Raw genomic sequence first — 17,263 nt, forward strand, 5'->3', positions numbered from 1 at the left:
AATGAGTTTAAAATTTTAAGGCAGTTTTAATTTGAATCCAATATTTTGTCTGCAACAGATAAAAATCACTGTAACATTTATGCAGAAGAATCAATATGAAAATTTACAAAAAATTATTGGAAAAGAATAACTATTAAATATTAAATGGAATTTTCTCTACCCAATAAAAAGTAAAGAAAAGAAAGTTAGAGTACTCAAATTTTAGTGTAGCAACGAGTAAATAAATCAACAACAGCAAATTAAGCATTGAAAATAAGAACCTATGTCTATTAAACTTTAGTACAAGATCAAAGTGACTTACCAGTAGAGAAATGCAAAGATAAATTACTCAGCAAATTATATTGAAATTATCAATATCCCTTGAGAAAAAAATAAAATTAGATTCTTATCTTAAGCAATAAATTGAATATATATTAAATATCTAACTATAATAAATAATGCTATGAAATTATAAAAGTATTAAAGAAAAGAAGGGAAATATGTTTTTGCACTTGGGCTAAGAAGAACTTTCTAAGCAAAATGTAACCAAAGCAGGGAAGGAAAAAAATGATGCAAAACATAGGATGTGGAGGTGGAGGATAATGAGGAGGAAGAGCAACTTTATGACGACAAGGGACATTTGAGACAAAGACTAGGGACAAAAGATTGACTGAGAGAAAGATATTTATACCATAACTATTACACATTCAGAAGAATAAAGACCAATAATTATATAAAATTATACTAACAATTATTCGTTTCAAAAGATCAATAATTACATAAAATTATACTAACAATTACTTGGAGCAAGGAAAAAATAAGTTTAAAATCTGATAAGAGGTTGCGAGAATATGGCAGAGTAAGAAAGCTCCAGAGATCAGTACCTCCACCAGAACAATTAAAAAGGCAGGAACTGGCTGAGTAAACTATTTTGAAACCCCAGAGTCCATTAGAACACTGTACAGCATACAGGAAAGAGCAGGAGGTAGAGCCTGGTAAATTATAGCTAATATCAGCAAATTGCTTTCTCCTTGCAGTGGATGACATCACATCTCCATTCCCACAGCAGGCAACAGTGGGGCTGGTCCCTGGCTAGTTTGCTGGAGCCACAGAGGGACATAAAAATTGAGTTCCCCAAGATCTATGTGTGTGTTGGGGGAGGGGCAAGTTCTGATTGTTAATCACTGCTATTGATTGACAACTTCAAATCACTGCCAAGACAACAGCAGAAGAGATTTGAAGATTGTATGTTTCCTCAGCGTTATGGAGGCCAACTGAGTTTTTCAGACTGAAACGAAAGGACTGAATGGTGGTTCAAAGTGGCATAAATAAAGACCTCCAGAAAATGTAACTATTTTGGCAATAATAAATACCAATAGTATGATATTTTATTTATTGGTAGGTAAATCCACTTTACTTCCTACAGGTGCTAAAATGAAAATACGCAAAAAATTAATGATAAATCCATGGTTTTTGACATACAGTGAATAAAGAAATAAGTAGTAACAAGTACCAAAAAAGGTGGGAAGAAGGGTATAGGAAATGTTTATATAATGATATTGAAGTAAATTTATTATCAAACCAAATATGATTGCTATATATTTAGGATGTTAAAGTTAATCTCCATGGTAATGAAAAGGAAAATAGGTGAAAAATATATACAGGTAGAAAAGAGAAGTCACTCAATATGGTGCACCACAAAAAAATAAATAAATAAATATAAACTAGGCATCAATGTCTAGTGAATTAAACTCTCCAGTCAAAGGCAGAGATTTGCAGAATGGAAAATATCATGACCAAAGTATATGCTGCTTACAAAAGATGCATCTTAAGTTCAAAGACATAAGTAGGTTGAAAATAAACAAATGGGAAAAAATAAATATACCATGCAAATAGTAACCAAAAGAGAGTTTGGGTAGCTACAGTAATATCAGATAAAATAGATATTAAGGAAAAGAAAATTCTGAGGAGAGTCAAAGGCAGCCATTTTATACTGATAAAAGAGTCAAGTCAATAAGAAAATGTAACGATTATAAATATGCATGTACCTTACAGCAAAGCCCAAAAATATAGGTGGCAAATGTTGACAGATTTAAAGGGAGAAATATTTGATTCTACATTAATAGAGGGACACTTTAATACATCATTTTCAAAACTGGGTAGAACATACAGACAGAAGATCAATATGGAAATAGAAGGCTTGAATGATACTCTAAAGTAACTAGACCTAACAAACACATATAAGATACTTCATCCCCCCACCCCATAAAAGACAGAGTATACATTCTTGAGTGCACATGGATCATTCTCCAGAATATACCATATGGTAGGTCACAAAACAAGTACCAAAAAATTTTAAAAATATTAAATCACACAATGTAACTTCTTTGACCACAATGGAATGAAGCTAGAAACCAAATAACAGAAATGGACAATTTACAAATATGTGGATTTGAACATCGTAAATATGTGGGATTTAAGTAACCGATGAGTTAGAGGGAAAATTAAAAGGCAAAATAGGAAATATCTTGAAATGAATGAATATGAAAATACAGCACACCAAAACTTATGGTGTGCACTAACAGGAGTGCAGAGAGGAAACTTTACAGCTCTAAATGAATGTATACATTAAAGAAAGACAAGAAAAGTGTGCATAGATGGCTCAGTGGTAGAATGCTCGCCTGCCATGAGGGAGACCCAGGTTTGATTCCTTCATCAACCAGCCCCACCCTCCCACCCCCCGCCAAAAAAAATTAGAAAGAACCAAGAACGATTTCAAATCAGAGTACTAACTTCAAAACTGGAAGAACTAGTGAAAATAAGCAAACTAAACCAAAAATGAGTTGAATATAAGAACTAACAAATACTATAGTAAAAATAAATGAAATAGAGAATAACATAAAACAACAGAGATAATTAATAGAATCAAAAGTTGGTTATTTGAAAACATTAATGAAATGGCAAACCTATAACTAGACTGATGAAGGCAAAAAGAGGACACAAATAACAAAAATCAGAAATGAAAAGGGAAATATTGCTGCCTACCCCTACTGAAATAAAAGGACCATACAAGATACTATGAGCAACTGTATGCCAACAAACTAGATAAACTAGATGAACTGAACAAATTCCTAGAAATACACAAAGAACCTATACTGACTCAAGAATAGCAATGTCAATAAACCATTACTAGTAAATAGATTGAATCAATAATCAAAAACCTCTCAACAAAGAAAAGCTCAAGATCAGATGGTTTCACAGGTGACTTCTACCAATCATTCCAAGAAGAATTAATACCAATCCTACTCAAACTCTTCCAGAAAATGGAAGACGAAGCACACTACCTAACTCTTTCTATAGGGTCAACATCAACCTACTACCAAAGCTTTATGAAGATACTATGAGAGAAAATAATTGTAGACCAAATTCCCTAATGAATATTATACATTTGAAAGTCCTTAACAAATACTTGCAAATCAAACCCAATAGCACATTAAAAGAACACATACCGTGGTCAATTGGGTTTATTCCAGGTAAGCAAAGTTGGTTCAATGCACAGACACAAATTAACATAATGCAGCATATTCACAGAACAAAGGGGAAAAACACACATGGGCATCCCAAATTGACACAGAAAAAGCATTTGACAAAATCCAGCACCCCTTCATCATGAAAACACTCTGCAAACTAAGAATAAAATAGAAACTTCATCAAGGTGGTAAAGGACATTTATCAAAAATCCATAACTGCCTTCATATTTAACGTTAAAAGACTGAAATCTTTCCTTCTAAGAACAGGAACAAGACATGGATGCTCACGTTCACCACTGTCAGTCAGTACTGCACAGGAAATTCTAATCAGAACAGTTAGGCAAGAAAAATAAATAACAGACTTCCAAATCAGAAAAAAAAAGAGAAAACTTTACCTATTTGCAAATGACATTAACTTATATACAGAAAATCCTGAAAACTCCACAGCAAAACTCATAGCGTTAATAAATGAACTCAGCAAAATTTCAGGGTACAAGATCTACACCCAAATATAAGTATTGATTCAATCTACTAGCAATGAACAATCAGAAGAATAAAGAAATAATTCCATTTAACCAAATGGAATAGCAACAAAATAGATTAATAGAACTAAATAGCAACTAAAAGAATCAAATATCCAGGAATAAATATAACCAAGAATGTAATAGCCCTGAACACAGAAAATTGCAAAACATTGCTAAAAGAAATCAAAGAAGACCTAAATAAATCGAAGGGAATTCCATGTTCACAGATTGGAAGGCTAAATATCGTTCAGATTTCAATTCTAACCAATACAATTTACAGATTCAATACAATTCTAATCAAATTTCCAATAACTTTATTTGCAGAAATGGAAAAGCTATTCATCACATTTACATGAAAGAGAAATTAATGTAGTGCAGCATATTTATATTTGGCCCCAAATAGCCAAAGCCATTTGAAAAAGAAGAGCAAATTTGGAGGATTCACAGTCCCCAGTCTTATAAACTTATTACAAAGCCACAGTACTCAAAACAGCATGGTACTGGAACAAGGACAGACATATAAAACAATGGAATGAGAGTTCAGATATCAACCCTTACATTTATGGCTAACTCATTTTTGACAATGGGGTAAAAATCACTCAATTGGAAAATAATAGTCTCTTCAACAAATAATGCTGGGTAAAACTGGATGTCCATATGCAAAAGAATGCAGGTGGATCCTCATCTAGCACTGTATACAAAAAATAAATTCAGAATCTATCAAAGACCTAAATAGAAGAGCCAGAAATCAAAACTCTTAGAAGAAAATTAGGAGAAATATTTTCAGAATCTTGTTTTAGCAATTCTTTCTTAGACTTTATACCCAAAGCACAAGCACAAAAGGAGCATTAGATAAATCAGACCTCACCAAAATTAAAAACTTTTGAGCATCAAAAAATCATAAAATTAAAATGACAACCTAACAATAGGAGAAAATATATAGAAACCACATATTCAATAGATGTTAAATATCCAAAATGTATAAAGAAATCCTTCAGGTCAACAATAAGATGACAAGCAATTCAATTTACAAATCGGAAAAAGGCTTGACTACACATTGTTCAAAAGAAGATATACAAATAGCCAAGAAGCACATGAAAAGATTCTCAACATCATTAACCATTAGGGAAATGCAAATCAATACCAAAATGTGATACCATTTCACACTCCCTAGAATGGCTACTGGTAAAAAATGGAAAAGTGGAAGTGTTGGAAACAATGTGGAGAAACAGGAACACTCAATCCTTGCTGGTAAAAATTGTGCATCCACTGAGGAAGACAGTTTGGTACTTCCTCAGAAAGTTAATTATATAATTATCTTTTAACTCAGCAATCCCACTTCTAATAAATTATCTAAAAGAATTGAAAGTAAGGACTCAAACAAATATTTGCACACTGACATTCATAGTGGCATTATTCATACGTTTCCAAAACTGGAAGCTCCCCAAAGGCCCATAAACCAATGAATGGGTAAAAAAAAAAAAAAAAAATGGTACATACAATTAATGGAATATTATTCCGTCATAAAAGGGAGGGAAGCTTTGATACATGAGATGACATGGAAGAAATTTGAAGACAGTGGGTTGAGTGAAATGTCAGATTAAAAAAAGACAAAAAAAGTATTTATGAGCTCACTAATAGGAAATAATTAGAATAAGCAAACTCACAGACAGAATCTAACATATAGTTTGCCTGCGGAAGAACTGGGAGTAGAAATAGCTAATTAAGGCTTAAAATGTACAGAGTTCCTACCTGGGATCATGGAACAGTGTTGATAATGGATCATGGTGATGGTAGCACAACATTTTTATTGTAATTAACAGAACTGAATTATACATTTGAATGTGTTTAAAAGGGGAGATGTTAAATTTTATGCATATTACTTGGAATAAATTTTTTTAAAAATTTCTAAGGAATCATACAACACAAACACTGAACCTAGGTTAAAGCCATGGACTCTAGTTAATAGTGCAATTATAAAACTGTGCATTCATCAATTGTAGCAAATATTACACATCAATGCAAGGTATTAATAATATGGTGGCATATGAGAACCCATATACTATGCATGGTTTTTCTGTAAACCCACAACTTCTTTGATAAAAAAGTTATACATTTTAGTCACCATGTTGGCAACATATTAAGAGTTTCATTGCATCCAGAACTGCTAAGTATTTGGAAATGTTGAATTTTCACAACCATGAATGACAAACTTAATTGCTTGGTGGTCAATAATTTTGTAATAATGCTTAAACAATTGAAATTATTTACATGCATGTATATGTTCACAAAAAATGGTGTTCACAATAGGCAAAGCAGAGGGTAGAGATAGAAAACTTAATATGGTATGGCTTAATAAATTCTGGTCCTTCCATAATGTAAAATATAAACATCATCATTATAAAGGAGATAGACTTAAATATACTGATTTAGAAACATATCTCTGATTCAACAAATGGTGTTGCCATAATGGGATACTCACATATACACACAAACATAAATACATATACATGTCTAAACTTAGGGAAATATCTGAAAGAAGAGACTAAATTGCTAAGACTGAATACTTTTGAGGGATGGAATGGCATATAAAGCAATTACATTTACATTATTTGATTAGAAATGTTATAGCATTATGGAGTTAGTTTTTAAATTTTCCATGTATTTCAACAAAAATGTCAATTCATGCATGTGTGTACTCATTCATATTTGCATGTGTGTACATGGAGAGAAAGAAAGAGAAGAAGAAGGAAGAAGAGAAGGAGGAAGAGCGGAAGGAGAAGAATAATGTGGAAAAATTGTGCTGGTTTGAAACTGTTATGTACCCCTGAAAAGCCATGTTCTTTAACCCTGATTGAGTATTGTTGGATGGGATAAGTTGTTTCCATGGAAATGTGACCCACCAATTATGAGTGGGACCTTCTGATTAGGTGGTTTCCATGGAGATGTGTGTCTCCACCCATTTAAGGTGGGATTGCTTCCTGGAGCCCTTTAAAAGGAACCATTTTGGAAAAAGCTTTAGGTTCAGCAGAGCCCACACAGCCAGAGACCTTTGAAATTGCAGTAAGAAAATGTCCCTGAGGAAGCCATTTGAAGAAGCTGGTAGAGAAAGCTAACAGTTATCACCATGTGCCTTCCCAGCTGAGAGAAAAATCCCAAATGTCATTGGCCCTTTCTTTGGAGTTAAGGTAGCTTTTCCTGGATGCTTGAGTTTGGACATTTTCACAACCTTAATAAATTCCTTTTTTAAAAGCCATTCCATTTCTGGTATGTGCATTCTGGCAGCTTTAGCAGACAAAAAAAGTAATGATTAAAGGAAAATAAGGTCTAAATTGGCGATGAAACAAAATTATAAATATCTTACGGCTACAGTATCAAAATGAAATTGGATTATATGTTAATGACTCCACAATTTGAGATATGGAATACTGACAGAAGAGTAAAATAAAATGTGGCATTTTATCCATGATCAATTCTATATAATTTCCATGGTAAAGTGGAAGAGATAGACTATTCCAAAATTAAATTAAAATAAGGAGGTAAGAAAATAAATAGCAATAAATAGTGCCTTTGGCACATAGAATTTCATTGTCAGGATCACATAAAAGGGATCTGGGCAATTCTTAAAACTATTGGAACATAGAACTAATTAAATTAGAGCTAAGAAAGTATAATTCTGTTGATTAATGAGAAAAGGGACAGATAGTTATGAGAATAGATTTTTTAAAAACAAATTTGTATAGCAGCATTCTTTTAGAAATAGAATAAAAAAGGAAAGTTATAAAACTACGCAGAGATTTTTTTTTTCTTAAAAACTTTGGCCACAGGTTTGAAATTTTCTCAGTTCACATATTGCTCCTTGATATAACAAAAAATGCCGTTATTAAAACAATATAATTTGTCATTTGGGGGGAATTTTAGTTTTTGATTTATTTGTTTTGTTTTGACAGGGGAGCTCTGTTCTTTACAGAGTTTAGAAAACTAAGATCCATGCATCCAACAAACAGGCTTCAGGCTTCAGGCATGTATATTTTTCAAGTAGCCTGAAATTACATATGACTTTTAGGACCATTTCTATATATTTCTGGGGAGAGAGGGAGAGAGAAAACAATTTCCATTACATTCTATAAGAAGAGATCACTGTGCTAAGCATATATTAAAATGAACACCAAACTCTCAATTGTTTCAGTTTATCTTTATAGAGCCTGACAGAACATAAATTAGATTTAGAAAAAATCCAACCCTATGTGACATGTGCATTCTGAGTTTAAATGTTCACATGCATCAGATAAAATCCGCAAGGCTGCTAAAAGTTTTGCAAACTTGAGACATAATATTGAATCCCATTAATTTATAAAAGATATTCAAAGACCTTAAAAATAAATGGAAGAAAGAAATAGGAATTTTTACCTCTGAATGCAGAGAGATATACCATTTTTCTTATGCCTTGGAAGCGTAAAATCAGAGGGAAAGTATTTTCACTAAGTGGGAACTCCAGGACATTTCACTTCAAAAGGGAAGGAATACAAAATAGTTGAATCAAACATCTAAATACTATTTCTAGTTTTATTACAGTCATGAAAATGCGAAGATTTTTAAAAAGAATTGTTACTAAGAAAATGGTAGAAATAAATACACACTCATCACTCATTTGCACAGAACCACAAATGAGTTTATGGAATACAGACATCTGAAAAACACTTAAATTCAATCTAGTCAATTAAGCTACTTTCTGCTATTCCACATAATGATTTTGTGGAGAGAAGTACTCCTTTCTAGAGGCACCTTTTTCCATTTGTTGGAAAATTATTCTGATAATAACACATATCAAGGATGACTGAGAGGTGAATTGTGCCCCTGGATATGTGTAATTCATAACTTGCACAATCCTAAGTGACAGTTCTAGAAACCTACCCAAAGATTAACTTGGCAGTCAGAACTCTTGATTGATTTTAGCAGCCTGAACGCTATGCAGGAAAGCAAATCACACTGTGAGCATACCAATGTTAAAATATTTTTATCAGTCACACTATATTTTTATCATGGACTTTTTGATCTGCCCATTCCAGCCTCAGCTTGGAGATTAGGGTTCACATTAAGTCTATCTCTGAATACCTGGTGCTTAGTGGTCTCTATTGCATTTTAGTTAGTCGATATGTTTGTCTAAATACAGCGTAAAATGTTAGATCTCTAAATACATTTTATCTAGGAGGAAGGAATCATACAGTTTAGAAGTTCACCATTAAATTAAAGCGAAAGCCTTTCATAGGCTATTACTATTTTAATACTACATGGTACACACAACAGTAAAGGATCACCTAGACATATAGGAAAAGAGATTTAAAGAGGTCCATAGTACTATGAGACCACAAGATAGTAACGTAAACTGTCTCTATCTCTCACTAAAACTACCCAAGCTTATGCCCACAAAAACTGAGGTCAGACAATCCTTTTAACAGTTGCAACTTATAACAGCCTTTTTTATGTCCCCACGCAGCCTCATCTAAAATTGTAGCTAGCAATTATGGCATTTTATTGTCTTACATATTTATATTATTAAACTCTCTCCCCATAAACTTCCAGAGTTTTAGCTCTGTTGGAATTGCCTTCCCTATCCTGTGCATCTAACATATACACTGTTTCATAAAACTATACAAACGCTATTAAGGTAAAGACTTCGTTTTGCTTACCACTATTTTTCTTCAACTCTGGAATCTAAATTAGCACATAACAGGCAATAAATATTGATTCAATATTTATTGAATTAATGGCAATGATAAATAAATGTTTATTGAATTTATTAAAAGTTAAAACTATTTCCTAATATATGGATTTCAGTTGGCTAAATTATTTTAGTGCTAATAGAGTTAGGTTCTGAGAAGTTTAAAAATTGAAACCATAAAATTCATCCACCTCCTACAGAGAGTAGCCATTATATTTTAGAAGACCTTTGTATAAAGAGAATGTGCCTTTATGTAACTTTAATTATTTAGTTATGGTTTTTCTGTCACAGCCATCCATAACAGAGTCAACCATGATTTTATAGAGCATCCTTAAAATGAGGTAGTCATTCAATTCTTTGAAAAATTTTGTCAAAACTAAAATTTCTTATTTTTAACTCTTTATCCTATGGAGTTTTTCTATCAACATCTCTAGCATGTAAAGCTTTTTGTAAAACAATTAATCTAGCATTGCCACAGTGTTCCAGAAATTATATGATAGATACTGTAGATCTTTCTACTTATTGTGTTTCTGTCAATGAACCCAAGGTTACAATACCTTCCTTTCCCTTTCTTTTTCTTCATCTTGTCATCCTTTCTTCATTCTCTCTCTCCCTTCCCTTTTCTCCTTCATCAACAGTCATGTTAATTGTGTTGATTTATTTTGCATTTGTAATCTGAGACATGTGATGGTTAAATATGGGGGATCTGGATGTAGAACATTTAGTTTTGACTCTTGAATTGAGCATTTTCCAGTAATATAAATCGTTAGCAAACTCCTAAAAACCTCTGTGCCCCAATTTTCCTATCTGTAAACTAGGGAGAATAAGTTCTTACCTCATGCTTGGTTGGTAATTTGGCTAGATCTAATCTTATAGGCTGAGCATTTGTTTTTAGAATTTGGGGTATTTCCCCATAGTCCACTGGTGTTGCTGATAAGAAGTCTATACCTTTCCAGTTTTGTTTCCTTGATTGTGATCTTCTCTATCAGTATAATCCAACTTGAAAATTTTAGTTCCTTTTGTTTATAGGGTTCTGAAGGTATGTTTCTTAATTTTTTTCTAACAGTTCTCCTTTGATTAAAACCATGAATCTAGGTTATAGTAATTACTATAAACTCTATATGGGTAGTACCCATGTCTACTATACTCATCACAATAAACCCAGCACATTGTATTTTGTCTTGCACATAAAAGGTATTCAATAAAAGAATCATACATCCCAAATCCAAGAGGCATTTAATAACATACAAGGATCCAAGGAATTCATTCTATTATACTTGAAACCACTTTAACCAGAATAAAAAAATACATGAATCACTGTGATTCCACAAATTTCTCTTATTATGTCTTTTTGGATAAAAATATATGCACTTGATACTTTGTAGAAATTTTCTCACTTGGCATTAAAACTATCTTGAAAAGTTGGTGTCACTTTCCATAAATGAGACATCTGGAATCTCAAAGGTATAAAATAATTTGCTGAGAATACTCTAGTGGGAAATTGCGCAGCTGCCACTAGAACTCAGACCTGATGGTGGAGCCCAATTTTCTCACTTGGGTATCTTTTTCATTAACAAATTATTCTCCTATATATTAAATTTATATCCACTCCTTGCCCTTCCACATAGCAGTCATTTATCATATTTTAATCATCATTTTCTCAGGATCTCAAGAGCCATTTTCAATTTTACACTTGCTTTGTCTATCCTCTTTTAGACTCTCTCCATCAATATTAATGCTTAGATAAATTTTATTCAACTTTATATAAATATAAAATTTTAGATTAGTGTATATGTTTGAGTGAATATCTATTATTTTCTTTCATTGCTTAGCCAAAATTATGACCCATAATATATAATGGAATAGTATGGATTAAGGGCATTATTTGGTTGGATGACATGAAATAGAATCTATACACAGTAGGCTTATTAATGATAACATTTGCATTCTAGTTTTAAAATTATTTGTCTCTCAGTCTTTCTTTGAATATATAAGTATCAATGAGATATCAATTGGGTTAGCTCTTTTGTCCTCAAGATTGCATGTTCTTCATTAGTATTTTATTAGAAATGCAAGCCAAAAAGTCTAGATGGCTAAAGAAAAATCATTCACTACCATCTCCACAAAATACTTGAAAATAATATATATTAAAAAGCAAAGATATTTGAATATTTTAACTTAGGTCACTGAATACTAAATTGCATAATTACATGATTGTTTCATGATTTTTTTAAAAAGTAAGAAGTTTTTTGTTTTTTGTTTTTTTTACCTTGAGATCCTCAAAATATAACTTCTTAAAAAAAGCCCATTGTAGGTTAATTTTTGGAGCAACCAAAATCTCAGAGCACTTTTTCAACTCTTCTTAAAAACCTGACTATAGTTAGATTTTTTCAACTTTATAAATGAGTCAAATAAAGCTTAAGAGGCTTTAACTAAGTTGTCAAGATGCCATAGAGCCTCACGCAGGATGAAGCATAGGAGCTGTGACAACAGCTTTTAGTGCCAGCGATGGAAGTTTTCCATAGTTCAGAAATGCAAAAATCAATATAGTGACTCTCCTTTATGCTATTGATGGAAACTAATGAGGAAAAGGGAACATTGCTTCAGATGGAAGGAGTAAAAGGTTTCAATTTAGTAGATCCCAAAATAGATTACTTTGCAAAATTTATTTTAGAAACCAGTATAAGATACAAAAAAGCTTGCAATCAACCCATCTGTGGTTAGTTTGGGAAAGGCTCTTCAAAAGAAGGAGAAGGAGGAGAGGGAAATGTGAAAGTACATAATTTTTACCTGTTCATGCCAAATTATCTCCAACTAAATACTGTCTACTAAAAAGGATGTAGAGATTATCACAACTCTAACCACTTTAAAAAGTAGAGACTCATAATCAAAGCTTTAAGAGTAATGAAAATGGCATCATACAGTTTATTTTAATATTACTTATTCACTGGGAAAAATAATCCACATTATCACTACTATGATAAATTGCATTATATATCTATTTTAACTGTATAACATCTCTGTCTCTCTTACTCTTTTGCATATAGGTAAAAAAAAAAGTATCTCCATTTGGAATTCCTTTTCAAAAACTACTAAGCAAGTTCAGTGATGTAGCCATTGAACTATTCAATACTTTTTTGTTGAAATCTTAGACATATCTAATGTGAAAACTTGAAGAAATTGCAAATGGTCTATCACCTTTCACTCCCAAGATGAACAAACTCTGCTCAGAGGCTTAAGGACCCTAGGGCATCAGATCATGACTCCAGACTCCCAAGCCCCTGCTTTGCACACTATACCACACAGCTCTGTATCTCTGAGAAGCTTGTAGAGTATTTTGGAGTCAATTACAATGATGATAATGCAAATATCCTCTTAAACAAAAGATATTTCCTTAAAACAAAACATCTCTTTGAATAGTGTCCTATTTCTAAGTAGCTTGTCTATTTTGTTGAAAGGGAAACTTGCACTGAAAATGGTAAAACAGCTTACAGGTTGTCATTTAAAAAAAAACAATAGATAAATCTGTTTTTACTTATGAGAGCACAAATTCATTTGTAATAGTATGAAGATGCATGAGAATGTTGCTACATTTTCTGTCTGAATATCTTCTATGATATTTATAATGCATTAAAAAATAAGCCATCATGACACAACATATACAAGAAATAACTGAGTACTACATTTGTATCCAAACAGAACATTTAAGAATCTAAGAGAAAAGGATAGACTGAAACTGTTATACTTAAAAATAAAAAAAGACTAAGTATCAAAATTTTTCTGGCATGTCTAATATAACTTAGCATACTTTAAGCAAGTCTGTATTTTCTGAGAGAAATACAGTTGTTATATCTGCTGGTAATGGCAAAAAAATTCATTCCAACTATATAATAAAATCTAATCATGAACAATATTTCATTTAAGCAATGATACATGTAGTTATAAAGGCATGTTTCCAACTGCATAGTGATTGTACTTTACCCTTGATTCCAAGCAGGAATATAGTCATATAATGTCATGTATTATGTTAAATGCACATGTGTTTAAAACAAAGCTACAAGTTGAGTAGCGTGTTTGATAACTTTATAGCATGTATGCCTTAATTGGTATATCTAAATCTACTCTACAATACACATTATATAACTGAACATTTTATTTTTCTACTAGATTTAAATAATTTAATTGAAAACTCTTACAGCCCCAGTCTTTCTTCTCTCAAATCAGGGTTTGGAATTGATAATAACACACACACAAACATCCAGGACATTCGTATTACCACACAATTTTTAATTACCAGAAGACAGAATTGAAATAAAAATCATTCAAAGCTGGTCCAATAAAATATACCTTGCTCTTTTCTGACTTAAATATTACACATTTTCAGCCCTGATAGATTTTTTTTTGCCATATTTATAATCTTTCTTGATGTAAAACATTGTTGCTCCCCAGAACAGCAAAGTTACAAAAAAAAGTTAAGGGAAAATAATCATTTTGTGTATAAAAAAGAGAATTATATACATCAAGCTGTATGAAAACAGATTTCTGAAATAGTTTTTGTCTTTAAATTGAGAACCATCCAGAAAGTTAGAGTTCATTAATGGGCATTCATTCATTACTTTTGGTAGCAAAAGCATTTCTATACACTCCCTCCCATTCCCAAAGTAACTGGACCTTTATTTGCTTATACTCTGCTTGAATACCAAAGCAGTTGAGCTAATCTCCTCGTTTCAGAAATAGCCTAATTTCATTCAATCTGAGAGTAAACACATCTAATCAGAAAATAAAATGATGGTGAAATATCACACATGTGCCTGTGCAACGCAAATTACTTAACTTACAATGTTTTTAAGAGAAAGGGAAATGTAAAAGAGAGGCACAGACATCAATAGTTGTTAGATCTATGCGTTTACTCACCAGTTTCCCAAATGCAGGGTTAGTACCAAGAACATCAACTTCACCCCTTTACTTTGACTCCACAGAAGAAAAGGGGAGAAGAGAAAAGCTTTCCAAGAACCCATCGGGCTTGCTGCTTCGCTCTTTCTGTTTGTGCTGCAACAGCTCAAGTCTCCAGCCCAGGACTTATTTTCCCACCTCAGCAATAGCCGGGTGAGTACTAGAAAGGAGTGTAGGCAGGCAATACACCTCGCGACCAGGTAGGATGCGACTCCCAGCGGAATATAGCAGCAGAGCCAATCAGACTGAGAGGATGCTGGCATAAATTGGCTTTAAAAGATTTGAGCGAATCAGTGGACTAAAGAGGCGGGGCTTCTCCTACTAGAAAGCGAGCCCAGTAGGGAAAAGGGCTCGTCTTTCTAAAAGAAAAACAAACCTCCTCTGCCTTGAAGCCCCGTAGAAACATTAGAGTAGCCTTGACATATCCCCTCCCTAGGGAAAGGCTGCCTGTCTCTCTTCACCTCAGACATTCCTCTTGCCTGTCTCTATTTCGCGGGCCGCAGTCTATCTCCACTGCAGCTTTTGGATTCTGAAACTGTCTTCCAAGAGAAAACCCAAAGGAAGCCGGCAGTACCTAGCTGTTTACCCAGGAATGTAAGGGATCGGTTCATTTTTGTTGACAGTCGCGGCTTATATTTGAGGGCGGGGCGATGTCTCATTTTCCCAAACCCAGCACCTGCTACAATGCCCGGCACAAAGGGGCAGTCGGGAGATGTTGAACACGAATGAATGAATGAATGAATGAATGAGCAAGCTCGATACATTTCTGGTAATTACATTTCCTCCTCCCTCCCGCCGCTTTTAAAAGAAGTGTCAGGTTTTGCGTCTCATTCTCCCTCCGTGTAACTAATGAATAATGTCACGCAGGAACTATATCGTTTTACAAAAACAAAAACAAAAACACGATTTTAACAAGGCCCCCTAGCCGCAGAAGTTGTAACCTATCTTATAGGTAATTCTTGCTCTCTTTCCCCTCCCCACTTGCCTTTGCATATGTCGAGCTCCGCTGTTTAGTGCCTAACTTCAGAGGCTCTGCCTTGAGTTTGCTGCAGAGACCAATGGTTGCCATGGCAACCGGAAAGCCTCCTGTTAGCTGGAAGGACCGTACAGAGGAAGACGGTGGAGTGGATGTCTGCTCGCCCTGCCCAGCCAACGTCTGCATTTACGCCTTCCTAAATCCCTGCTTCCAGCCGATGCCACCTGGGGATGGGATCTTTGGCAGTCTCATTAATCACCCCACAACTACCTGGTACTGATCAACATTCCGGACTGAACTACAGTTCAACATCTCGGTACCTAAGAGTATTTGTCTCCAGGCAAGCAGTGCAAGCCAGGACTAGCAGTGTGTGTGTGCCTGGCGATAAGGTAGCTGTTGCTATGCTCCCTTCTGAAATCAGTTACATCTGGATAGGGGCAACCAGGTTACGTTTTTCCTTTTCTTGCTGTTAATGACAAATGGTGCTGTGCTGGACCTTCCTCCCTTCTCTGATTGATTCTTCATCCTTTTAGTCTCCTCTGAAAGTACACATTGACCTCATTGCTTTTCTTCTCCCACTACACTTAATTAGGCAGCATTAGCCTCTTCTTCAAAGCATGTTAGTCAAAACAGTTCCTGCCAAACAATTTATATAACACTGAAGTTCTATCATAATAGATTTAAGGCAAGCAAATTTAGGTAAAATTGATATCAAAATAAATACTCTTTTTCCCTCCTGTTTCAATTAAGAATATGTATTGGCTAGCTATTTAACTGTTTCACTAGATGCACACTAGTTCACTGATCTGATTAGCCAGTGAATTAGAAATTAATTCACCAGAAGTATGCAGTGAATAATAATTATCTTCTAGTTATTCCTTGCATTATTTCTAAGAATAGATAAGTTGTTTTTGGCATATATTAGTAGGAATAAGATTCTACATAATGTTATAAAATAGTAGCTGTTCTCCCAACAATAATTCTAAACAAGGTTTTCTTTATTGTTCTCATATGTAATTGAAAGGTGCTGAGGCCAGTTAAGAGAAATTAATGGAGAAGAAAGGTGAAGAGTAGTTACAAATTACCTCTATTCTTGTGCAAGAAGAAAGGAAAGGAAGGGAAATTTTCCTATATCTTCTAAAATTTCAGTTTTTGCCATTTTGGTGCTGAAATATTTCCATCAATTTTATTTGATTTTTTAATTTCCATTTTCCTTTCTTTGATTTTTTTTTCTTATAAAAATATGTCTTCTGGGAATCTGATCCTACTTTGCTGCCAGAGTTAATTATAATTCCATGTAAACTGTGTAAAGGGATTTGGGGTGTCAAAACCTGAAGAATAAATGATAGTTTTGGATAACAACTGTGTGTTGACCCCGACATTTTGTCTCATTTGATATGATTAACCAACTGGATGTGGGTGTGGAGGTGTACATGGGGAATGAAACATACGGTTCTTAATAAAGCTAAAAAGATGACCTGCACACATCAAAACACCATGTCTTACAGGGGCATGCGCATAAGAAAACAGATCAGGTGTCTTACATAACTCTAGTTCAGAAGATCAGAATTTGCTATAG

General features: G+C 33.6%; 1 protein-coding gene across 2 annotated transcripts in view; it reads right to left on the reverse strand.

Moving 5' to 3' along the window:
* GABRG1 (gamma-aminobutyric acid type A receptor subunit gamma1) overlaps window positions 1-15,778 on the reverse strand; it is a 93,577-nt gene extending 77,799 nt beyond the window's left edge. The window contains exon 1 of one of the 2 annotated variants that reach the window (XM_077136775.1): window positions 15,694-15,778. In XM_077136775.1, coding sequence (XP_076992890.1) covers window positions 15,694-15,701 — 8 coding nt within the window. In that variant the 5' untranslated portion in view covers window positions 15,702-15,778. Of the gene's footprint in view, window positions 1-14,669; window positions 14,972-15,693 lie in introns of those variants that run through there. The other variant, XM_077136774.1, reaches the window with a different exon arrangement.
* Window positions 15,779-17,263: the final 1,485 nt, after the last annotated feature.

This window comes from Tamandua tetradactyla, chromosome 19 (genome assembly GCF_023851605.1).
Source record: "Tamandua tetradactyla isolate mTamTet1 chromosome 19, mTamTet1.pri, whole genome shotgun sequence".
In the NCBI taxonomy this organism is placed as follows: domain Eukaryota; kingdom Metazoa; phylum Chordata; class Mammalia; order Pilosa; family Myrmecophagidae; genus Tamandua; species Tamandua tetradactyla.